Source organism: Oncorhynchus tshawytscha, linkage group LG13 (assembly GCF_018296145.1).
Source record: "Oncorhynchus tshawytscha isolate Ot180627B linkage group LG13, Otsh_v2.0, whole genome shotgun sequence".
In the NCBI taxonomy this organism is placed as follows: domain Eukaryota; kingdom Metazoa; phylum Chordata; class Actinopteri; order Salmoniformes; family Salmonidae; genus Oncorhynchus; species Oncorhynchus tshawytscha.
This window is the reverse complement of record NC_056441.1, coordinates 46,047,555-46,073,593: the sequence shown is the minus strand read 5'-3', so window position 1 is coordinate 46,073,593 and position 26,039 is coordinate 46,047,555. Positions and strand designations below refer to the sequence as shown.

The 26,039-nt window shown below is 42.6% G+C and overlaps 1 protein-coding gene across 2 annotated transcripts; it reads left to right on the top strand.

The window, feature by feature from the left end:
* The first annotated feature begins 1,460 nt into the window (after positions 1–1,460).
* Positions 1,461–25,772, top strand: trmt9b (tRNA methyltransferase 9B). 2 transcript variants are annotated; one of them, XM_024441989.2, is made up of 5 exons: positions 1,461–1,718; positions 14,032–14,234; positions 17,017–17,190; positions 23,699–23,929; positions 24,088–25,772. In XM_024441989.2, exons 2-5 carry the CDS (start codon positions 14,072–14,074, stop codon positions 24,780–24,782), a joined length of 1,263 nt encoding a protein of 420 aa, XP_024297757.1. In that variant the 5' UTR covers positions 1,461–1,718; positions 14,032–14,071; the 3' UTR covers positions 24,783–25,772. The 2 variants fall into 2 exon arrangements, with proteins under 2 accessions (XP_024297757.1, XP_042151714.1); XM_042295780.1 differs by lacking the exon at positions 1,461–1,718 and adding an exon at positions 2,608–2,669.
* The last annotated feature ends 267 nt before the right edge of the window (positions 25,773–26,039 follow it).

Below are 26,039 nucleotides of genomic sequence, written 5' to 3'. Positions count from 1 at the left end.
TTTGAACTGGGTATGGTAGTAGGTGCCAGACTCACCAGTTTGTGTCAAGAACTGCAACACAGCTGAGTTATTCACGTTCAACAGTTTCCTGTGTGTATCAAGAATTGTCCACCACCCAAAGGACATCCAGCCAATTTGACAACTGTGGGAAGCATTGTATCAACATGGGCCAGTATCCCTGTGGAAAGCTTTCGACACCTTGTAGAGTCCATGCCCCGATGAATTGAGGCTGTTCTGAGGGGGAAAGCAGGTGCAAATCAATATTAGGAAGGTGTTCCTAATCTTTGGTATACTCAGTGTATACTATGCATCGAGAAAATATTCAGACCCCTCGACTTTTTCCCCATGTTACGTTACAGTCTTATTCTAAAATTGATTGATGAACATTTTTTATTTAATCTACACACGATACCCCATAATGACACATTTTTGCAAATGTATATATTTTTTTAAGTATTCAGGCCCTTTGCTGCAAGACTCAAAATAATGCTCAGGTACATCCTATTTCCATTGATCATCCTTGAGATGTTTCTACAACGTCATTGGACTTCACCTATGGTAAATTCAATTGATTGGACATGATTTGAAATGGCACATACCTGTCTATATAAGGTCCCACAGTTGACAGTGCATGTCCGAGCAAAAACCAAGCCATGAGGTCAAAGGAATTGTCTGAGACTGGATTGAGCTCCGAGACTGGATTGTGTTGAGGCACAGATCTGGGGAAGGACACCAAAAAATGTCTGCAGCATTGAAGGTCCCCAAGAACACAGTAGCCCGGGTATGGGCGAGGGGACGGTCTAAAGTTATACTGTTACTCCTTTGAACAGTTTTGTTTGACAGGACCGGTGAGCTCCCAGTTAACAAAAAACTTTCCCACAACTAGAGAACATTTCTTTAAGAGTCTCATTGCGTCATTAACTATCATTTTCATAGGAATGTTCCTGTGATGGGCAAGTAATTAGAATTTTCACAGAATGTGGTTACCATGTTCACAGAATTTAAGATATTGTTAGACATGTTTCATGAGAATGTTGCAAGAATATTCATGAATCCAGTTTTCTGTGGGTTAGGAGAATATCCCATCAATGTTCCACCAAACGTACACAGAACATGGTTGCCATGTTCTCAGATTAGATATTAATTTGTAAAAATGTGTATAATTTTATTTTCACTTTTAATTGCAATTTCTTGTCATGTCAACCTATTTCAATCCCACTTTGTAACGCAAGAAAATGTAAAAATTCATGGGGCGTAGACTTTCTATAGTCACTCTGTGTGTGTGTGTGTGTGTGTGTGTGTGTGTGTGTGTGTGTGTGTTGGTCATGTGAGACAGCTAACCAATGGCAGTCGTGGATTAGACGCCGCCAGTGTGCCTTGACCGCGGACATAATGGCTAGATGGGAGACTGTTTGTGTCAAATTGACTTCTAATAAAGTTGAATTATTTTTCATTCTAGCTAACCATAACCATTTTCATAACCTTAATCTAATTATCCTGACCTGTTACATCAATTCGCTTTACCTGCAGCGTAAATTATCCTAACCTGACACGGAAAGTCAATTCTGACATAAACTGTATCCCATCTAGTCAAATAGGACTGAATCAGAACGCCAATTTCACTCAGCCTTTATCAACGCTGACAACCGATTTGAACATATTTCCTCCGTTGCTGACATGTAGCCGACACGATAAATTGGCCGGCAGAAGTATTTACGGTAATTATGATGTTACATTGTTGCCGATTGTACGCGATACAAATTTAAGTGAGTATGCTACGCGAAGATACGTTCTCGGGTGAATTTGTGGTTCTAGTTTTAACGTAGAGCCGTCTCTTTAGGCTAGCTAGAGTATATGTACAAATGCAGTTGTTCTCAACCAGGGGTACTTGGTCTAGCCACAGTTGATAATTGAGAAGTCTCATGAGACCTTAGGCCTACTGGTAAAATGCACATGAAGGACACTTCAGGGGTACTCCAGGCAGACCAAAATTAATTTGCCCGACAGTGGTACAGTAACCGAAAAAGGTTAGCCCACTGAGCCCAAGATGTATTCTTAATTTTAAGGTCCAAGAACCTTGTATGTTATTTTCAGCGGTAGACTGGCTCTGGCAGCCAAAACAGCCAAGTACTCCACCTGAAAATAAATTGATTTCTCAATTGCGATATGATTCTAGAAACATAAAGCCCTTTACTATCACATCGGAATAATTCCACAAATACAAAATATACACTTACTGTACACCAGGGGCACCACTTTGGTTTTAGAAGTGGGGGGGACATAATCTGGCGGTGGTCCTCCCCCAGATTTTAGGGGGGACATCTAAAGCTATTTTCTTGCATTTTTACACAATCCAATATGCTGTCTCTATTTAGAACAAAAAGTAAGCAAACATGCCCACTGTCATCAAGCTAGGTAAGAGATCATTATTAAGTATGTTTAATGTGATTAATCAGACTGAACAAGATCAAAGGTAATTCAATAATAAATATTGTTGCACCTTTAACCAATAGTTTTTCAAGTTGTTCATTTGTTAGTCTAAGTCGACTTTTGATTGACTTTATTAAGACATCCTCTATATCAAATTTCAGACTGACCTGCCAGCCCGAGCCACCTGCACGCCCGACCCCCACCAGTCCAGTAAATAACTCCACTCTCTCCCAAAACAAGTAACTTCCCCGTTCCCACCTTAATTTTTTTTTGTTCCTGAGGGAACGTTTTGGAAACAAAAAACATACAGTTGAAGTCAGACATTTACTTAGACTTAAGTTGGAGTCATTAAAACTCATTTTTCAACCACTTCACAAATTTCTTGAAAACAAACTGTAGGTTTGGCAAGTTGGTTAGGACATCTACTTTGTGCATGACACAAGTAATTTTTCCAATAATTGTTTACAGACAGATTATTTCACTTATAATTCACTGTATCACAATTCCAGTGGGTCAGAATTTTACATGTACTAAGTTGACTGTGGCTTAGGAGCTTCTGATAGGCTAATTGACATCATTTGAGTCAATTGGAGGTGTACCTGAGGATGTATTTCAAGGCCTACCTTCAAATTCAGTGCCTCATTGCTTGACATCATGGGAAAATCAAAAGAAATCAGCAAATACCTCAGAAAAAAAATTGTAGACCTCCACAAGTCTGGTTCATCCTTGGGAGCATTTTCCAAATGCCTGAAGGTACCACGTTCATCTGTACAAACAATAGTACGCAAGTATAAGCAACATGGGACCACGCAGCTGTTAGACCCCTCATTCTGTCTCCTAGAGATTAATGTATTTTGGTGTGAAAAGTGCAAATCAATCCCAGAACAACAGCAAAAGCCCTTGTGAAGATGCTGGAGGAAACCGGTACAAAAGTATCTATATCCACAGTAAAACGAGTCCTATATCGACATAACCTGAAAGGCCGCTCAGCAAGGAAGAAGCCACTGCTCCAAAACCTCCATTAAAAAAAGCCAGACTACGGTTTGTAACTGCACATGGGGAGAAAGATTGTACTTTTTGGAGAAATGTCCTCTGGTCTGATGAAACAAAAATAGAACTGTTTGGCCATCATGAACATCGTTATGTTTTGGGGGGGAAAGGGGAGGCTTGTAAGCCGAAGAACACCATTCCAACCGTGAAGCATGGGGGTGGCAGCATTATGTTGTGGGGGTGCTTTGCTGCAGGATGGACTGGTGCACTTCACAAAATAGATGGCATCATGTGGTAGGAAAATTGTGGATATATTGAAGCAACATCTCAAGACCTCAGTCTGGAAGTTAAAAGCTTGATCGCAAATGGGTCTTCCAAATGGACAATGAACCCAAACATACTTCCAAAGTTGTGGCAAAATGGCTTGAGGACAACAAAGTCAAGGTATTAAAGTGGCCATCGCAAAGCCCTGACCTCAATCCTATAGAGAATTTATGGGCAGAACTGAAAAAGCATGTGCGAGGAAGGAGGCCTACAAACTTGACTCAGTTACACCAGCTCTGTCAGGGGAATGGGCCATAATTCATCCAACTTATTGTGGAAGGCTACCCAAAACATTTGACCCCAAGTTAACCATTTTAAAGGCAATGCTAGCAAATACTGATTGAGTGCATGTAAACTTCTGATCTCCTGGGAATGTGATGAAATAAATAAAAGCTGAAATAATTTATTCTCTACTATTATTCTGACATTTCACATTCTTAAAATAAAGTGGTGATCCTAACTGACCTAAGACAGGGACTTTTTACGAGGATTAAATGTCAGGAATTGTGGAAAAACTGAGTTTAGATGTATTTGGCTAAGGCGTATGTAACCCCAACCCACACAACCTACTCAGGTTTAGGATCTTAATGAAAACATGTATTTTTAGTTTTGGGTGTGTTAGGCCAAAGCCAGAGTGATAACCCACAGGACGGCAGACCCACGTGGTAAGGACTGAGCAGCCCATCAGCTAGGGATTGCCTAAATTGTTATCTCCCCAGAAGTATGAATGTCTTTCAATACAGACTCCTTCAGTCATAATGTATTCTATATTAGGCATCCAGACCTTATGCAAGTTGCTCCCTTAATCTGGTAATAAATCAAAGCTATTGATGCATAACTTGACACTGTGGGAGGATAACCAACCTTCCAATTAATGGACATGTTTCTTTCCTGCTATAAATGCTTGGTTAAACAGTTTCTTCAGATAGGTCTCCAGTATCAACATTTCCAAGCAAACAAAACCAATAAGAAGAGTGAATCTGTAGACATGCAGAGATAAAAGAACATACTGTTTGCCAGAATTCAGCCAGCCTTCACAAGACCATAACATATGCAAATGTGTCCCCTTTTGTGTTATACACCTCTAGCAGAGGATTTACATGGTTGAGTGCATGTTATTCAGTTTCACTGGCATATAGTACTTTCTATTGATGGCCTTAAACTAGTTATTTATGTCTGAGATGATATGAACATTACTGGACATTCAAACAAATGTATCTTTTCATCATCATCACTAGCTTCTACCAGGTCTTCACACTTTCGTTTGACATGTTTCAGTTCGCTGCAGCTAGCAACTGGAACAAGCTGCAACAGACTCAAACTGGACAGTTTTATCTCCATCTCTTCATTCAAAGACGCAGTCATACACACTTATTGACAGTTTTGGCTGCTTTGCGTGATGTAATGTTCTATCTACCTTTCCCTTTGTGCTGTTGTCTGTGCCCAATAATGTTTGTACCATGTTTTGTGCTGCCGCCATGTTGTGTTGCTGCCATGCTGTGTTGTCTTAGGTCTCTCTTTATGTGGTGTCTCTCTTGTCGTGATGTGTGTGGTGTTCTATATTTTAGTTTTTATTTATAATCCCAGCCCCGTCCCCGCAGGATGCGTTTTGGTCGGCCGTCATTGTAAATAAGAATTTGTTCTTAACTGACTTGCCTAGTTAAATCAAATGTTTTGTGTCATCGGGAAAAGCCTATATCAACTCATGATAGTTTGTATATCACCGTTGGAGGTTTGTCAGACTGCATTAAAATAGCATCTGGCTTGTCCAGTGTTTGCTGCACTGAGAGAATTAAGTATTGTATCTGCAAAATTTCACATCACAGACTTGTCTTCCCTGGCTGTCTGACCCTGCTGGGACCCCTGTCACCATCTCGTCCTGCTAAGACATGATGAGCAGGGTTCCATTCCTGTGGGACGCCTGAAGGACCTGCGGGTTTGACAGAGATCATTGCAGCACTGTCTGCGGACAGTCAGACAGATGACTTTGGGATTCAAATATTTTTGTTGTCCCACAGATTATTTGGAAACGGTCCTCTGTCTGCTTGGTATGCGTTAGCCTCACATCCTTTTCGCATTATTCACACACTGCTGCTTCAACTTCTTCAATAGCCTATCTCTCACAGTTGGACGTGAGCGTTCAAGTGTTCCTAGTATGTGTGGTCTCATTAAAATAGAGTAGGCTGCCTACATAGGCAGAGAATCACGTGGCAGTTAAATATCAAATAAGATTATACTTCAGTTTACAGTGTCTAAAAAAATTTAAAAAAATGATAATGGAAAGAAGTGGAGGGCGCTCAACCAACGTGAGTCGACCTGCAATCAAAACATGGAATCATCATTGAAAAGGCACAAAGCACACACAGGTTAGGTTACTATGGTGAGCACCGGTGAGCCTATTCATTTAAGTATTGATTACCCTTTTATTTGCCTCTGCCTGCAAGTTGTCCTCCTAATAGGTGGGCAATATTCTATTGGACTAAGCAAAACGTAGCAAGTGTCTTATTCATGCTGCTTACAGTTCAGTAGCTACCTGCGAGATCAGGTGTGGTCTCAATTAAATAGAGTAGGATATAGCCTATGCATGAGCAGAGAAGCACAGCGCAGTTCTCTTTCCAAGGAAATGTACTTCCTATATTGCCTAGAAAGTTCTAAATACTAATCACCCACATTTCTGTCTGAAAATCTTCCCACTCCTAGAAGGTATCCTATAAAATAGCTCGAGAAAGTGCAAGTCTCTCCAACTCTAACATATTGGCTGATCTAGCCCAGTAATACAGATAGCCTAATATCGGGGCCATGTGATAATCTCCTGGTAATTTAAACTATTTTAAGGTATTTTTGCTCATTTGATATTGCCTATAGGGCTCAAAATTGCTGCGACCATGGCTGGCAAGTGAGCTGTGTCACATACGCCTAAAATAACATTGCGGGACTGCAGTTGGGTTTGGGACCAGTCCTTGTGGGAGTCGGAGAGAAAGCTGGTGAGGTATGAAAAGCTGCGGATGCTGGCGCAGACCTCTACTGAGCACCTTGACAGTGAAGCCTGTAATGTTAGACCTGTGTATTACTGTGTCAGTGTGAAAAGTAGGGAATTAGCAAGGGAAACGGACAGCTCAATAACGTTACATTGCCATACTGACTAATAAAACCTCTCAAAACAACTGCTACATACATTTCCATACCGACAAAAGCTGTTAGCAATATGAGGCAGCTATTATTACTATGTCTGACAGATGGGTCAGCTCTAGCCTCTACCTGACTGTGGTAGTTACTAGCTAGTGCAGCTAATTCACCTCAGTCGAGAGGGGATTAAACATTCGCTAACGTTACATGTCAGTTACAATACTAGCTCAGCACTGGGAATAAACACTAGTTTAGTTTTTTGTATGTAAAGTAAAATAAAGAGTAGCCAGTTTCTGCTGTGCTTGCTTTTAGAACTCTGAAAGAGTGCAAATCATACGGTGCATTCGGAAAGTATTCAGACCCCTTTGACTTTTTTCTCATTTTACTTTACAGCCTTATTCCAAAATGTAATGAATAAAACATATTCCTCATCAATCTACACATAATACCTCATAATGACAAAGTGAAAATAGGTTTTTAGAAATTTATATAAAAAATATTTGCGTAAATATTCAGACAAATTTTGCTCCGGTGCATCCTGTTTCCATTGATCATCCTTGAGCTGTTTCTACAACTTGATTGGAGTCCATCTGTGGTAAATTAAATTGATTGGATTTAAGGGAGTTTCCCCAGCATCCTGAAAATTGAAGGTCCCCAAGAACACAGTTGCCAACATCATTCTTAAATGGAAGAAGTTTGGAACCACCAAGACTCTTCCTAGTTCTGTCCCCCCCGGCCGAACTGAGCAATCGTGGGAGTAGGGCCTTGGTCAGGGAGGACAAGTTAAGCCTGATACAGAGGCTATTTCTTTGGGCTATTGCCTGTGTATATTTGGTAAATCTACTTGTATATTTTGTATGATATGGGTCTTTCACCATTGGATCGCCAAGACCTGTCAATAACTCGACACGGAGTACATCGACCTGTCTTTCCTTCTGCTGATTTCGTGCCCTTACCAATGCTACAAGGTCCATGTTTTTACAATTACATAGGTTAATAAAAATACTGCATGGTGGTGGCAGCATCATGCTGTGGGAATGTTTTTCAGGGACTGAGAGACTAGTCAGGATCTAGGGAAAGATGAACGGAGCAACGTGCAGAGATCCTTGATAAAAACCTGCTCCAGATCACTCAGGACCTCAGACTGGGGCAAAGGTTTTACATTCCAACAGGACAACGACTCTAAGCACACAGCCAAGACGACGCAGGCGTGGCTTCGGGACAAGTCTCTGAATGTCCTTGAGTGGCCCAGCCAAATCCAGGACTTGAACCTGATCGAACATCTCTGGAGAGACCTGAAAATAGCCGTGTTGCGACGCTCCCATCCAACCTGACAGAGCTTGAGAGTATCTGCAGAGAAGAATGTGAGATACGCCCCAAATACAGGTGTGCCAAGCTTGTAGTGTCATACCCAAAAATACTTGTTTGTAGTAGCTGCCAAAGGTGCTTCAACAAAGTACTGAGTAAAGGGTCTGAATACTTGTGTAAATGTGAAATTTCTGTTTTTCTTTTTAATACAGCAGCAAACATTTCTAAATGTGTTTTCACTTAGTCATTATGGGGTATTATTTGTAGATTGATGCGTAAAGATGGTGAGATTTGCGCACTGTAAACTGTTTTAACCTGCTTCGTCACAGTTGCAGCAGACTGTATTTTTCAGTGATAATACATTTCTGGCGGCCTTCCATTACACACAGGTGTTCAGAGTATACTATATACTGCAGCTAATTAGCACAGGTGGTCCCTCTGTCTTCCGTAAACACGTGCTGTAAAATGGAGATATGGCCATGTGGGAACACTAACCTTATAAAGGTGTGTATCAATTTAACCTTTTTCTTTCTCGATAATGATATCTCACTGATATGAAAAATAAGGTCCTTGTGCTTCCAAAACCTTACGTTGCGTGATGTGTGTTGATGTCCCCCGTACAGAAGATGCCTTCCTTTAATGACTCTGTAATGTAATGGGCTAGGAACCACTGTATGAGTTGTTGAAGGGGAAGTTTCCCCTTTTATTTGTCTAAAAGAGGACAACAATTACTTATGTGTCTACCAATGTATGGTAAATCATATCACTTTTCAATCAATGTATTAGAGCTCGTGAACCACATTTCAGAAGCATGCGTGTATTGTCTAGAATATATATTTGGCTTAATACATTGTTAAACCACTTTTAAATATTTTATATTTTTTACTGCATTTCATTTTACAAACTGCTGATGGGGGTTAGACATTAGGATTAGAATTAAGCATATTTTCGTAGGGTAAGGGTACATCAATTAATTAAATTTACAATATCAAACAAGATAATATAAACCATCAGACAGTTATGTATATTCTTAGCTCTATTGTGGCCCCTGAGGCCCTCGTCACATTATCAGCTTAATCGAAGTTAAATAATAATCAGTCTAACTACTGTATGGGGAAATTCCACAGTAACAGAGACTCCGATTTTCTGCTCCGATGCAAAGTTTGGTAGCAGAATAGAGACACACATGGCACAAACCGTCATTCTGTTTCCAAACTTTGCATCTGCATTGCTCAAGTATGTGTTTTTGTCAAATGTTCTGTGTAAATTGTTCAAAGTAGTCCTTGTGCATAGAGTCGTATGGTCTGTTAAACGGACCCAGGACTGAATTTGGGAAACCCTGCTCAAACAGTTAGACATTTCACTTGAAAACAAAAAACAATGATTACAAAGTTTAGTCCAGGACTAGGCTTAATCTGTGTCCTAGAAAGCGGCCCTTATAGCACAGGTGGTAGATGGGGCATGTTCCCTATAACTGCAGGATTGCTGGCTCAAGCCCCGCTCTGGCTGTTCCTCTTTAATCTCTACAATGGTACTCTGCGGGGAAGTAACACTACCTAGCAGTATCTTCATTAGCCTAACCGACTCGCATTGCACAGCAGAAAGCCTTTAGCAACTGCTGAGATTTAAAGGTCAGTGGCCTGTGTCTATTCAAATCAGCGAGACAGATGGAGCAAAGCTGTCAACAAGCCAAAGGGTGGCTACTTTGAAGAATATCAAAGAGATTTTGATTTGTTTAACACTTTTTTTTGGTCACTACATGATTCCATATGTGTTATTGCATAGTTTGGATGTCTTCACTATTATTCTACAATGTAGAACATAGTAAATTATGAAAAACCCTGGAATGATTAGGTGTGTCCAAACCTTTACCTGGTTATGTATTAAAAAAAATCCTGTTGCCTCTAATGTAATTGCAGCAAGTAGCAACATAAAGTACTGTTTAAATGATCTTGACTACCAGAGAGAAAAGAAACAAGAGCACAATTTCTCCCAAACACAGAAGTCTTTGTTATTCATTTTGGGGCTGATCTTTTTGTGTTACCTGTGAACTAATTTTAGTCTCTCTTGTCATTCAGAGGCTGAGCACTGGGCAGGGGAGCCTTGCATCTCACAAGTGCTTACATAATATCCATTGATTTGAGTTGATTAGTAGAGTTTAGTGAATGGAAGTGAAACTGAGGTGGAATACAGTGCCTTGCAAAAATATTCATCCTCCTTGGCATTTTTCCTATTTTGTTGCATTACAACCTGTAATTTAAATACATTTTTATTTGGACTTCATGTAATGGACATACACAAAATATTCCAAATTGGTGAAGTGAAATTTTTGAAAAATAACCATGTTTTTAAAAAAATTGACAAAATAAAAAACTGAAAAGAGGTGTGTGCATATGTATTCACCCCTTTGCTATGAAGCCCCTAAATAAGATCTGGTGCAACCAATTACCTTTTAGATGTTACATAATTAGTTTGCACACAGGTGGACTTTATTTAGGTTTCACATGATTTGTCACATGATCTCAGTGTGTGTGTGTATATATGTGTGTGTATATATATATATATATATGTGTATATATATATGTATGTTATGAAAGGCCACAGAGTCTGCAACACCACTAAGCAAGGGGCACCATGAAGACCAAGGGGCTCTCCAAACAGGTCCAGGAAAAGGTTATAGAGAAGTACAGATCAGGGTTGGGCTATAAAAAAATCTGAACATTTGAACATCTCACGGAGCACCATTAAATCCATCAGTAAAAAATGGAAAGAATATGGCACCACAACAAACCAGCCAAGAGGGCCGCCCACCAAAACTCACAGATCAGGCAAGGAAGGCAACAAAGAGACCAAAGATAACACTGAAGGAGCTGCAAAGCTCCACCGCGGATTTTGGAGTATCTCCCATTTGACCACTTTAAGCCGTACACTCCACAGAGCTGGGCTTTACGGAAGAGTGGCCAGAAAAAAGCCATTGCTTGAAGAAAACACGTTTGGTGTACACTAAAAGGCAAGTGGGAGACAACCCAAAAATATGGAAGAAGGTACTCTCTGGTCAGACGACACTAAAATGTAGCTTTTGGCCATCAAGGAACACGCTGGCGCAAACCTAACACCCCCCCCATTACCCCGAGAACACCATCCCCACAGTAAAGCATGGTGGTGGCAGCATTATGCTGTGGGGGTGTTTTTAATCTGCAGGGACTGGGAAACTGGTCAGAATTGGAGGAATGATGGACTGTGCTAAATTCAGGGAAATTCTTGAGAAGGGAGTTGATAGGCTTAGTCATAAACAGCGCTGTGCTTCAAGCATTGCGAAGAGCTGCTGGCAAACGCAGGAAAGTGCTGTTTGAATGAACACTTACGAGCCTGCTGCTGCCTACCACCGCTCAGTCAGACTGCTCTATCAAATATCAAATGACGGGCTTAATTATAATATAATAAACACACAGATACGTGCCTTAGGTCATTTAATATGTTCAAATCCAGATACTATCATTTCGAAAACGAAACGTTTATTCTTTCAGGGAAATACGGAACCGTTCTGTATTTTATCGAACGGGTGGCTTCCATAAGTCTAATTATTGCTGTTACATTGCACAACCTTCAATGTTATGTCATACTTATGTAATATTCTGGCTAATTAATTACGGTCTTTGTTTGGAAGAAATGGTCTTCACACATTTCGCAGCGAGCCAGGCAGCCCAAACAGCTGCATATACCCTGACTCGCAAGAGAAGTGACATTTTCCTAGGTAATATTGCCTGCTAACAGGAATTACTTTTAACTAAATATGCAGGTTTAAAAGTATACTTGTGTATTGATTTTAAGAAAGATATTGATGTTTATGGTTAGGTACATTAGTGCAACGGCAGTGCTTTTTTTTGCGAACGCGCTTGTTAAATCATCACCCATTTGGCAAAGTAGGCTGGGATTCGATAATAAATTAACAGGCACCGCATTGATTATTTGCAAAGCAGGACAAGCTAGTTAAACTAGTAATATCATCAACCATATGTCGTCAACCAGTGATTATGTTAAGATGGATTGTTTTTTATAAGATAAGTTTAATGCTAGCTAGCAACTTACCTTGGCTCCTTGCTGCACTCGCGTAACAGGTGGTCAGCCTGCCACGCAGTCTCTTCGTGGAGTGCAATGTAATTGGCCATAATTGACGTCCAAAAATGCCGATTACCGATTTTTGTTATGAAAACTTGAAATCGGCCCTAATTAATCGGTCGACTTCTAGTCTTAGGCGTCTCACAGTACGGACATTGCAATTTATTGCCCTGGCCACATCTGCAGTCATCATGCCTAAGGCATGTTCACGCAGATGAGCTGGGACCCTGGGCGTCTTTCTTTTGGTGTTTTTCAGTCAGTAGAAAGACCTCTTTAGTGTCGTAAGTTTCCATAACTGTGACCTTAATTGCCTACCGTCTTTAAGCTGTTAGTGTCTCAACTACCGTTCCACAGGTGCATGGTCATTAATTGTTTATGGTTCATTGAACAAGCATGGGTAACAGTGTTTAAACCCTTTACAATGAAGATCTGTGAAGTTATTTGGATTTTTACGAATGATCTTTTTATACAGTTTATATATCCTAAAAGCAAATAATTCTAAAACACTTAGAAATATAGCAATGTAATACATTTCATATTACATGACCCTCCCCTGGACCAGATAAAATATATATATATATATATTAAACCCTCCCTTTGCCTGAAATAGAAAAAGCATGACTTTCTTCCAGGTAATCATTCTGTGAATTTGGATCTGTCCCTAATGACATAAGGATCCTCTATTTTGCCTGTCCTTGAACCTTTCTTGACCTCTAGCAATCATGCTAAATCTGCTATGATGTTGCTGGGTTTGACATCCATACTGGCATTGTAATTCTCACACCAATCATTATATTGATTGATTTAAGAATACTTTTGTTAATCATGTAGGGACATTTTAAAAGGCCAGGGTTGTGTTCTGTAGGAACAAAACGACAGAAAATGTTTTGAAATGGAACAAGGGACTACCTGTCCTGAACAAAAAGGCCAGGGTTGTGTTTTGTATGAACGGAATTGATTTTTGGGTGGGTGGAAATGGGACAAAGGCATTGGTAGAAAAAGTACCCAATTGTCATACTTTTCTATAAGTAAAGATACCTTAATAGAAAATTACTCATGTAACAGTGAAAGTCACCTAGTAAAATACGACTTGCGTATAAGTCTATAAGTATCTGATTGTATATATACTTAAGTATCTAAAGTAAATGTAATTGCTAAAATATACTTAAGTATCAAAAGTAAAAGTATAAATCATTTAAAATTCCTTATATTTAGCAAACCAGACATCGCAATTTTATTTTTACATTTTTATTTACTGATAGCCAGGGACACTCTCCAACACTCTGGCATAATTTACAAACAAAGCATTTGTGTTAAGTAAGTCTGCCAGATCAGAGGCAGTAGGGATGACCAGGGATATTCTCTTGATAAGTGTGTGATTTGGACCATTTTCCTATCCTGCTAAGCACTCAATGTAACGAGTACTTTTGGGTGTCAGGGAAAATGTATGGAGTAAAAAGTACATTTATTTTCTTCAGGAAGTAAAAGTTGTCAAAAATATAAATAGTAAGGTAAAGTACAGATACCACCCCAAAAATGACTTAAGTATTACTTTAAAGTACTTTACACCACTGGACAAGGGACTACTTGTCCTGAACTTATCCCATAAGGACACTCAAATTATGTCCCAAATGGCATCTTATTTCCTATGTAGTACACTGGGGAATAGGGGTATGATTTGGAATGCTACCTCTCCCTTGGAAATCCAACCTGTTGTTATTGTCTGCCCTGTAGCTGTGCGGCTGAGGTGGGCTGGTTTTATGAGTGAGCCTGGATGACCGTGATGGAGGAGGCTGCCACTCGGCTGGAGAGGGAGCATGTGCACAGCGTCTATGAGAAGATTGCTCCTTATTTTAACGACAGCCGCTACAAGGCCTGGCCCAAGGTGCGCCAGTTCCTACTGGACCATGAGCCTGGCAGTATCATCGCTGACGTGGGTATGTACGCTACTGTGTCTGTTCTACTGCTGATGGACATGCATTAAGTGGGTATGTGTCTCTGTCTTAATACTGGCCTCGGTCTGTCCTACCACTGACTATCTCTGGTGGCCTGAGTTTAATTGAAACGAACAAAAAGTCCAATAACAACATACGCTGCCTAAGGTTTTCTACCTGCTATTGAATGATTTCATGATGCAATGTTTCGTTGTTGACAAGCAAATTAGTCTTTGGTTGACTCTTGCTTTCAGCTACTCTCTAAGATGGTGTGTGATATTCTTAATTTCCCGCTAGGGGGTTGGTTTTCACACTCAAAAGTACCAGTCATTCTGAGATGGCCTTGCTTCAAAGTCTGATAAATCCACTATAATTGAGAATTTCAATAAGCATTTTTCTACGGCTGGCCATGCTTTCCACCTGGCTACTCCTACCCAGGTCAACAGCATTGCACCCCCCACAGCAACTCGCCCAAGCCTTCCCCATTTCTCCTTCTCCCAAATCCAGTCAGCTGATGTTCAGAAAGAGCTGCAAAATCTGGACCCCTACAAATCAGCCGGGCTAGACAATCTGGACCCTTTCTTTCTAAAATGATCTGCCGAAATTGTTGCCACCCCTATTACTAGCCTGTTCAACCTCTCTTTCGTGTCGTCTGAGATTCCCAAAGCTTGGAAAGCAGCTGCGGTCATCCCCCTCTTCAAAGGGGGGGACACTCTTGACCCAAACTGCTACAGACCTGTATCTATCCTACCCTGCCTTTCTAAGGTCTTCGAAAGCCAAGTCAACAAACAGATTACCGACCATTTCGAATCTCACCATACCTTCTCTGCTATGCAATCTGGTTTCAGAGCTGGTCATGGGTGCACCTCAGCCACGCTCAAGGTCCTAAACGATATCTTAACCGCCATCAATAAGAAACATTACTATTCATTGATCTTGCGCAAGGCTTTCGACTCTGTCAATCACCACATCCTGATCAGCAGACTCAGCCTTGGTTTCTCAAATGTTTGCCTCGCCTGGTTCACCAACTTCTCTGTTGGAGTTCAGTGTGTCAAATCGGAGGGTCTGCTTTCCGGACCTCTGGCATTCTCTATGGGGGTGCCACAGGGTTCAATTCTTGGACTGACTCTCTTCTCTGTATACATCAATGATGTCGCTCTTGCTGCTGGTGAGTCTCTGATCCACCTCTACGCAGACAACACCATTCTGTATACTTCTGGCCCTTCTTTGGACACTGTGTTAACAACCCTCCAGGCAAGCTTCAATGCCATACAACTCTCCTTCCGTGGCCTCCAATTGCTCTTAAATACAAGTAAAACTAAATGCATGCTCTTCAACCGATCGCTGCCTGCACCTGCCCGCCTGTCCAACATCACTACTCTGGACGGCTCTGACTTAGAATACGTGAACAACTACAAATGCCTAGGTGTCTGGTTAGACTGTAAACTCTCCTTCCAGACCCACATCAAACATCTCCAATCCAAAGTTAAATCTAGAATTGGCTTCCTATTTCGCAACAAAGCATCCTTCACTCATGCTGCCAAACATACCTTTGTAAAACTGACCATCCTACCAATCCTCGACTTCGGCGATGTCATTTACAAAAGAGCCTTCAATACCCTACTCAACAAATTGAATGCAGTCTATCACAGTGCAATCCGTTTTGTCACCAAAGCCCCATATACTACCCACCATTGCGACCTGTACCCTCTCGTTGGCTGGCCCTCGCTTCATACTCGTCGACAAACCCACTGGCTCCATGTCATCTACAAGACCCTGCTAGGTATAGTCCCCCCTTATCTCAGCTCTCTGGTCACCATAGCATCACCCACCTGTAGCACGCGCTCCAGCAGGTATATCTCTCTGGTCACCCCCAAAACCAATTCTTTCTTTGGCCTCCTCTCCTTCCAGTTCTCTGCTGCCAATGACTGGAACGAACTACAAAAATCTCTGAAACTGGAAACACTTATCTCCCTCACTAGCTTTAAGCATCAACTGTCAGAGCAGCTCACAGATTACTGCACCTGTACATAGCCCACCTATAATTTAGCCCAAACAACTACCTCTTTCCCTACTGTATTTATTTGTATTTATTTATTTTGCTCCTTTGCACCCCATTATTTTTATTTCTACTTTGCACATTCTTCCACTGCAAATCTACCATTCCAGTGTTTTACTTGCTATATTGTATTTACCTTGCCACCATGGCCTTTTTTTGCCTTTACCTCCCTTATCTCACCTCATTTGCTCACATCGTATATAGACTTGTTTATACTGTATTATTGACTGTATGTTTGTTTTACTCCATGTGTAACTATGTGTCGTTGTATGTGTCGAACTGCTTTGCTTTATCTTGGCCAGGTCGCAATTGTAAATGAGTACTTGTTCTCAACTTGCCTACCTGGTTAAATAAAGGTGAAATCAAAAATAAAAAAATGATGTCATGATGTCAATGTCAAAACACAAGTAGCACTCCCAAAGGAGTGCACCATATAGGCAAGCAAATAGGGTGCCATTTCATACTGGCCTCATGCATGTCTTTCTCCTGGGGTTGACATCTAGGCTGCATCCTGATTCTCTGCCCTTCTCCGAAAGGGTGCACATGCATACTCCCGGTCATGGATTAAACAATGGTGGAAACTCCCTCCAGCCAGTGCCTACACCAATCCAATTCTTTGAAATCTATGATTGTGAGTGAGCAAGTGCACACTTTGGGAGAAGGGTGGAGAATCAGGACTGGGACCTGGTGTTTGTTGTTGATTGTCTGCCCTCATCCCCATCACAGGCTGTGGCAATGGCAAGTACCTGCACATCAACGGCAGTGTGTTCAAGCTGGGCTGTGACGTTTGTCGCCCCCTGGTGGACTCTGCCTGGAGCCAGGGCCACGAGGTGCAGCTGTGTGACAGCCTCAGGCTGCCTTACAGGGATCGCTGCTTTGACGGTGTCCTCTCTATCGCAGGTAGGCCTATGCTTCACTCAACATGGGAGGGTACTGGCCTGTGTTGTCTAGCGGTTAGTGTGTCTGACCCCTGTTCAATTGGGGGTCAGACCAACTGGCTTGCATTCTGACTCACACTCCTGCTACCATTACCTTCTTTTCACTGTCCTCCTCACTCCCCCTCGGGCCTAACCCTACAATGTTTGCATATCGGAAGTGTCTGGATAGGTATAAGCAGTGCTTGACTTGGGATGAAAGAAGTGCAGGAGCTGTCTTCTTGCAGGTCGGTCCATTAGACTATGTTCATCGAAGTTCACAAATTACATTGTGCTATAGAGACCTCTGTTTATTCATTGTTAAGGGTTTGTACATATTGTTCATGACTATTATTATAGCCTACATGAAAAAGTAAGCATTATTGACACTGGAAGGCTGCTGTGTCTGATCCCATGTAGACCTACCGTCTCCTGCCATTGTGCCATTGATCAAGGCACTTAACCCCCACAAAGTAGAACTGCACGGTTAGTCACATGTGGTCAACCCTCCGTCTGGAGAGCTCCTGAGTGTGCGGGCTTGTCTTTTGATCTAGCCGTGAAACACCCTAGTCTGCTTATTGAGGTTCTGTTGAGCAGCTGATGTTAATGCTACAATGTGGTTAGACCAGGGCTGGAACAAAAGAGTGCCACCTCTGAGGATGGTTGCCCATGACTGAAGTAAAAGTGAAAGTCACCCAGTAAAATACCACTTGAGTAAAAGTATTTGGTTTTAAATATACCTAAGTATTAAAAGTAAATGTAATTGCTAAAATATACTTAAGTATCAAAAGTAAAGTATAAATAATTTCAAATTCCTTATATTAAGCAAAGCAGATGGCACCATTTTGTTTTTTTAAAGTGTGCATATCCAGTGGCACACTCCAAAACAGACATTATATACATAATATAGATATGTGTTTAGTGAGTCTGCCAGATCAGAGGCAGTAGGGATGACCACGTGTTCTCTTAATAAGTGCGTGAATTTCACAATTTTCCTGGCCTGTTAAGCATTCAAAATGTAACGAGTACTTTTGGATGTCTGGGGAAATGTATAGAGTAAAAAGTACATAATTTTCCTTTGGAATGTAGTGAAGTAAAAGTACACAGTATCCAGATGTCTCTTAAACAAATCAGATGGATCAACACCCTCCTTATCTTTCCATAATCTCCCCAACACTGTCAGACTACTGGAGGCGGGAGCAGCCATGGTGGATTCACAGGAATAACTACCGTTGGACTAAACTCCCTTCCATACAGTCCTGTCTCCCTCGTCTGGGTATTACCCACCCAACGCTCTGTTCTGTCTTCGCTCATGTTCCCAGCATCCCTGTAAAATCCCTTTCTCAGGATGACACCCCGTGTACCTGTAGGTTGACCCAATAGTTAATTGCCAGCTGGTGTCTCCTAATCTGCAATGGCATATCCCCCATCTCCACCTGTAGTCCAGACACTAGGGAGGTCTGAAATGCTCCACTACATATTTTGAGTCCTTGCCCCTGTATGACATCTAGCCATTCAAATGAGGTCCGGGCTGTCTAACCATTCACTGCTATAGTCTATTACAGATCAGATCAATGCAACACACATGGTCCTCAGTGAGGAACGCCCAGCCCCCCACTCCTTCCCCATCAGACCGGATCAATGCAACATACATGGTCCTCAATGAGGAACACCCAGCCCCCCCACTCCTTCCCCGCCAGACCTGATCAATGCAACATACATGGTCCTCGATGAGGAACGCCCAGCCCCCCACTCCTTCCCGGTCAGACCGGAGCACTGCAACATACATGGTCCTCAATGAGGAACACCCAGCCCCCCACTCCTTCCCCGCCAGACCTGATCAATGCAACATACATGGTCCTCGATGAGGAACGCCCAGCCCCCCACTCCTTCCCGGTCAGACCGGAGCACTGCAACATACATGGTCCTCCATGAGAAACGCCCAGCCCCCACTCCTTCCCCGTCAGACCGGATTAATGCAACATACATGGTCCTCGATGAGGAACGCCCAGCCCCCACTCCTTCCCCGTCAGACCGGATCAATGCGACATACATAGTCCTCGATGAGGAACGCCCAGCCCCCTACTCCTTCCCCATCAGATCGTATCACTGCAACATACATGGTCCTCAATGAGGAACGCCCAGCCCCCCACTCCTTCCCCATCAGACCGGATTAATGCAAAATACATGGTCCTCAATGAGGAACGCCCAGCCCCCACTCCTTCCCCATCAGATCGGATCAATGCAACATACATGGTCCTCGATGAGGAACGCCCAGCCCCCACTCCTTCCCCGTCAGACTGGATTAATACAACATACATGATCCTCAATAAGGAAAGCCCAGCCCCCCACTCCTTCCCCATTAGACAGAGCATCACATTTAGCACCTTCTTACACTTTCCCACCACTCCTCTCAATGTGTTCTGCCCAGGTCAGTCTAGTGTCAAAGTATACCCCAAGGAACCTGAAGGCCCCCACCCTCTCCAAGTTTCTCCCATATAACCTCAAGCATACCTCATCTCCCACCTTCCTCCTGGTAAAGAACACAGTCTGAGTTTTATCTACAGAGGACCTGAATCCCCACATGTTAAGGATCGGTGTCCCGCTAGCGGGGAGGGCGCGTAATTAAAATAAATTCTAATAAATATTATGGATTTGAAACATTTTAGGTACATGTAAGTGTCTTATATCAGCTGAAATCTTAAATTCTTGTTAATCTAACTGCACTGTCCAATTTACAGTAGCTATTACAACGAAAACATGCCATACGATTGTTTGAGGACGGCGCCCCACATCAAAATATTTTTCCACCGGCACAGGTTTCATACATTCAAATATAAAGATTAAATATTGTCTTACTTTCAATAGGAAACCAATTTTAGCAGGTGCGCAACTTCATCGTGGCGTGCAATAACACAGATTTCCAAGTCTGTGTCCTCATACGAAAACTGTTATTATTTGTTTTTGAAGTTTACAAGCCTGAAATCTTGAACATAGACTGACACCCTGTGGAAGCCATAGGAATTACATCCAGGGAGCTATTTTACAATATTAGCTTTCTCTTGCATTTCTAAGAGGATGGTCTCTCAAAAAAACAAAAATACGGTTGGTTTATCTTTGGATTTCCTCCTACCATATCTATTGTGTTATATTCTCCTACATTATTTTACAATTTCTACAAACTTTAATGTTTTCTTTCCAATGGTACCAATTGTATGCACAGCCTGGCTTCAGGGCCTGAGCGACAGGCAGTTTACTTTGGGCACATCATTCAGGCAGAAATTGAGAAAAAAGGGGCCTAGCCCTAAGAAGTCATTAATGCCCACCGCTCTACTTCCTCAATTGCTTCCTGTACCTTCTTGACTATGTATGGCACATTTTTCCCCTCTTCCATAAGGCCCCATCTGCAAATAACGACCTCCCAATATCTGGCTGTACCTGAGAGTACACATTATTGATCATGATTGAGAACAACAGAGAACTAATCACGCTCGCCTGCTGTGTACCATTATCCACCAGGTAGCTGCCTGAGAGGCTTCCCCAACCTCACATGGATAGACCTTCCAAACAGGAAATCCTTTATCCAGGTGTACGTTCTTCCTCCTAACCCCCGGAATATTGAGCTCGATAAACAACCCCTCCTTCTACATCATATCATACACCTTTGACCACATCAAAAAAGACAGATACAACTGTCTCCTTGTTCACTTGAGCCTTACTGACCTCTGCTTCTAAGCAGAGCACTGGGTCCATAGGTCCCCTAACGTTCCTGAACCCACTCTGATGTGGCGATACTAGCCCCTTGCACTCCAGGAAGTAAGTTAGCCTCTCTGTAATCATATGTTCCATAATCTTAAATGCATGTGATGTTAAAGCTATTGGCCGATAGCTTGTTGGCCTCGTGTCCTTCCCTGGCTTTCGGATTGGTACCACTACTATAGTTTACCTTCCTCCCACACTCTTGTACAACACCAATTCCTTATCCAGTGCCTCAACAATAAGATGGGCCAACATAACATGGCACACCTCAAATTTCCCAGGTGAAGGTAACCCAGTCTTACCTATTTCCCTTTTGTGCATTCAACGCATAATTTACATCCTCACTCCTATCTAGCACTCCTGGATGCTTCTCTCTCATTCTCTCTCTGCCCTTCCATCTGACAAATTAACCAGGTTTTCACTTGGACAAATGCTTTGGACATCATCTCTCCTCATCTGTTACTGGCACATCCTTCCCACTCGTCAATTCTGGATTATCCCACTCCCTTCTGGCCCCACTCATCAATACTGGATTATCCCACTCCCTTCTGGCCCCACTCATCAATACTGGATTATCCCACTCCCTTCTGGCCCCACTCATCAATACTGGATTATCCCACTCCCTTCTGGCCCCACTCATCAATACTGGATTATCCCACTCCCTTCTGGCCCCACTCATCAATACTGGATTATCCCACTCCCTTCTGGCCCCACTCATCAATACTGGATTATCCCACTCCCTTCTGGCCCCACTCATCAATACTGGATTATCCCACGCCCTTCTGGCCCCACTCATCAATACTGGATTATCCCACGCCCTTCTGACCCCACTCATCGTCTTAATCATCCCCCACACTTCTCCCACAGGTGTCGCCCTTCCATTGGTGTCACAGAACCAACGCCAACATGACCTCTTAGTTCTCCTCACCAGGGCCTGGGCCTGCTTATACTGAATCAGATGTTGGAAGTTGTGTCCTTTTCAGTACCAACGCAATCTTTAACAGTCTACTGTCATGCCGATTCACAGACTAGCGGCAAATACACTTGAAGAAAACGGAATCAGGAACTGAATGCCTGCTTTCCATGGCTATTCAATGCAGATCCTGCCTTCGTGCTTTGATCAACTTTTTTTTAACCTCCGTATGTGAATCTGGGCCTGCGATATGCTACTTTGTTTTATAGAGGAGCCAAAATGCAATTCCCCAAAAATTAGAGGTGCCAGTACGGTGCTCTGGAAAGCTCCGGCCCAAATCAAGAACTGTGGTAGGGAGTGAATTGGGACCCAGTGTTAGGCTAACTGGGCACTTCATTCAATTCAATAAAAAAAAAGCTTTGTATATCCAATTTACATTTGAAAATCGTCTTTGGCGTGAGGATCACATGCATCACATTCATTTATCCATCTCTCTTCGATTTAAAGGGGCAATGTGGGATTGGTACATACATTTTTGGACTTCTAAATTCATGATATATGGCCACTGATTATAAACTGGGTGGTTTGAGCCCTGAATGCTGATTGGCTGACATCCGTGGTATATCAGAATGTATACCATGAGTACGACAAAACATTAATTTTAACTGCTCTAGTTACATTGGTAACTACATTTTTTTGGTAATTTATATTTATAATAGCAATAAGGCACCTCTGGTTTGTGATATATGGCCAATATATCACGGCTATACCACGGCGTTGCGTTGTGCCCAAGAACAGCCCTTAGCCGTGGTATATTGGCTGTATACCACACCCCCACGGGCCTTACTGCTTAAATATAATGTATGCATGCCTCATGAGCTTAGTTGAACTGTCTTACCTCATCATCTAAAATATAAGCTGGTTTTACTCCATTGTTTGTAAATGTTGCAATCGTAATTTGTAAACAAATACTGTACAGCTTCAAAACATGGTTAAAAATCATTTTGATCTCATGGATGGTCAGTCCTTGCAACCATAGCTCTGTCTATGAATTTGAGTGGTTCCATTTCTCCAGCCCCATCCCAAAGCTGTTTACCCAAAAAAGTGTCTGGTTCCGTTTTGTTTTTGAATCCCAAATTTCCCATTTAACATACTGCCTCTGCTTAGGTATCATGTAGCTGTTCATGTTCAGTGCTTCACTTCAAATCAGAGCGGTTGTGACATGAATCGAATGTTGAAAACGAGGCCAGTTTCATAGTTGACATGATATACACTTCCTGGCACAGCGCCCTTGTTGCCTCGGCAGCCAGGTTACCAAGATAACAAGGGTATGTTTGGGGAAATAATGAATGTTTTTATTGCAAGGTAAAGCGGTGTCTAATTACCAACTCGTGAGTAGGCAGGATTCGGGTGATCATTTGCCCTAGGACAGTATTAATAATCATAAACACTGGCCCCTCAGTGGCCTCGGAGGTCGAACAGTTACTGCCGCTGCCTTCAGAGCACAAGTATAGCGACGTTGGAGTGGGTTCCAATCCAGCCCATCAGTATTGGGGTCAATTCATATTGAAAGAAGTCAATTCAGGAAGTCATTTGAATTTAAAACTTTTGAAATAAATAAATATTTTGATGCCCCTTATGCTATTATTGAACCCTCTTCGCTATCTCAATGCCCCCCTCCCATTCTGAACTTGCCATTCAGAAAGATCTGTTGAACGTGTGACAATACTGTACAAGAAGCTCCAATGCCCACCACTTTCCTAGTTGCACTGCTGAACTGCTCAACTTTCCAACCCTCAAAATGTTTTTTCTCCCTCTCTAGTCATCCATCATCTGTCCACCAAAGAGCGTCGTATTCGAGCAATAAAGGAAATGGCAAGGACCCTGCGTGTGGGCGGGCGCATCATGATCTACGTGTGGGCCATGGAGCAGACACGGCGGAAGTTTCAGAAGCAGGACATCTTTGTGCCCTGGAACCCCAACCCCCCGTCCCCCACCCTGGGCAGGGAGCGGCCCACACCCAGGAGGAGGGGCGCTGTACAGAGCATGAGCGGTAGGTAGCTGGTTAGGTGCCGAAAGGTTGCCGGTTTAATATCTGGAAGGCTGCTATTTTTTGTTGTTGATCCCAGGTGCAATCCCAGGCTGTTGTGCTCTTGAGCAACGCTCTTAACCCCTAAAATATTTTTTGTGTGTGTGTTTGGACTATCCAAGAATGCCTCTACAGCAACAAGAACAGGAAGGTGAAAAGCACATCGTCCATGCTGGACAAAGAGGAAATGACCTGCAGTCCCCATCAGAGCCACAGGCTCTGGATCTTCTCACGCTCCCTGGACTCGGTCTTTGACTTTGGCAGCCTGACCATCTCCAGATCCACCTCCAGGGAACTCATCAGCACCGTCTCCTCCCGGCTTGGGGAGGCGGAGGGGGGAAAGGTCGGCCGCAGAGGCAGAGGAGCGGGCCTCATCAAGCAGCTGTCCAGCCTCTTTTCTGGCTTCTCCAGGAACAACTCGGAGGAAGATGTCTTTGACTCGGTCACAGACTTAGCCAGGAGCCAGAGAGATCATGGCAACGACAACCACTCCAACTCCACAGAGAAGACCAGTGTCCCTACTGCCTTGGTCCAGGAGTGTGGCTCTGTGGCCCTGCCTGACCTGGTCTCCTCCTACCAGAGGGAGCACACAGAGGGTCCAGGGGAGAGGGAAGCAGGCCCACCAGGAGACCTCAAACAGGACAGTGAAGGGGAGCCGGAGGCCGCCTCGTGTCTGCGCTATTACCACGTGTTCCGGGAGGGCGAGCTGGCGGAGCTGATCGAGAGCCACGTCCATGAGCTCCACGTCCTTTACTCCTGCTTCGACCACGCCAACTGGTGCGTGGTGGCGGAGAAGGTCCAGGTTTGGAACATATGACTTGGTTTTAACAAGTTTTATTTTAATTTTTATAATGATTTATTCATCTTGCGCCTCAAAGACAAAAAGTACACTATTTTTTAAGAGATGTTGAAGGTACTGTTCAAATTCTTGAGGTGTTGTTTTAAGAGGTAGTGTTTCGCAAATGGAAAGCGCCCAATAAGCAGTGTCCAGAGACCCAGGGCCACGGTATATCTGGTCTGCGTCCCAAATGGCACCCTATTCCCAAGACTTCTATCCTCCGTTCCAATGCTGCTATCAATGGACCACCAATAACTATGAAAAATGTCTGCCAAGGAATCAAGTCATTTAAGTTTTCCCCTCTCTAAATTTTGCTCTTTTTTTTTTTAGCCATAGAGGAACTTATAGGATACCCCCCCCCCTTTCCATTTGCCTCTTAGACTAACTATTGACCATTATGTTATATAGTGGTGTAATGGGTCTCTCAAATGCAAATTCTGCCTGTATTTGTCTTCATATGTTCCGCAAAATAAAAGAGGAACCAACCTTGCAGCAACGTTCTGTGACGTGTTGGTATCCCTTTCTGTGGACCACTTGTGTATAATGGGTCACGTTCTAAGGAGCCATGTGCTGTTATTAAGAATGCCTAAATAAGTCAAGTGCTGTAATGTCAATGCTGTCTGTGTGATTTGGTGTTAACATGTTGTCCAGCTGAACTAAACCAATATAATTTTTGGGGCAAATGATCAGACATATGTCCTAGATGATACTGTGAAATGTTGCACTGTAGGTCTGTTGCTGCTTGCTGAATGTCCGTGGTTCGCATATTAACAGCTCCCGGAAAACGTGAAACATTTCTGTAGTCATTGAGCCATGGTAGTTGCATAAGCCTGTCAGTCCAGTGCAGCATGTCTAGTACTATGATACTGGTGTACAGATTTTATGGTTGATTTTTAAAAATGACCATTTTTAAATAGAATTTGTCTGTGTATGTTTTTAGCCCATTAATAAATAATTAGTATGAATCTCCTTCTTGTGATTGATTTACTCGTCCTAATCATAATCTGTTTATTCTACCAATGTTCTCAATTTCCTGATACATTGAGGCCAGGGATGCGGGTACAGAACAACGTACTACCTGTCAGACTAATTCAATAGACTACACTTCATAATACTGTTAGTGTCAGTGCCATCCTATGGCACGCCAGGAAACTACATACATTACAGGTATGTAGGTTAGTATACCACAGTTCAGGGTGGAATGATACCAACGATGCACAATACCATGCTGGCTTG

Bases quoted from the DNA above. Each gene is read 5' to 3' on its own strand.
- trmt9b (XM_024441989.2), top strand. From the start codon at position 14,072: ATGACCGTGATGGAGGAGGCTGCCACTCGGCTGGAGAGGGAGCATGTG. The intron at 14,235-17,016 runs GTATGTACGCTA...TCCCCATCACAG, and splicing joins CAGTATCATCGCTGACGTGG to GCTGTGGCAATGGCAAGTAC. The intron at 23,930-24,087 runs GTAGGTAGCTGG...GGACTATCCAAG, and splicing joins CGCTGTACAGAGCATGAGCG to AATGCCTCTACAGCAACAAG.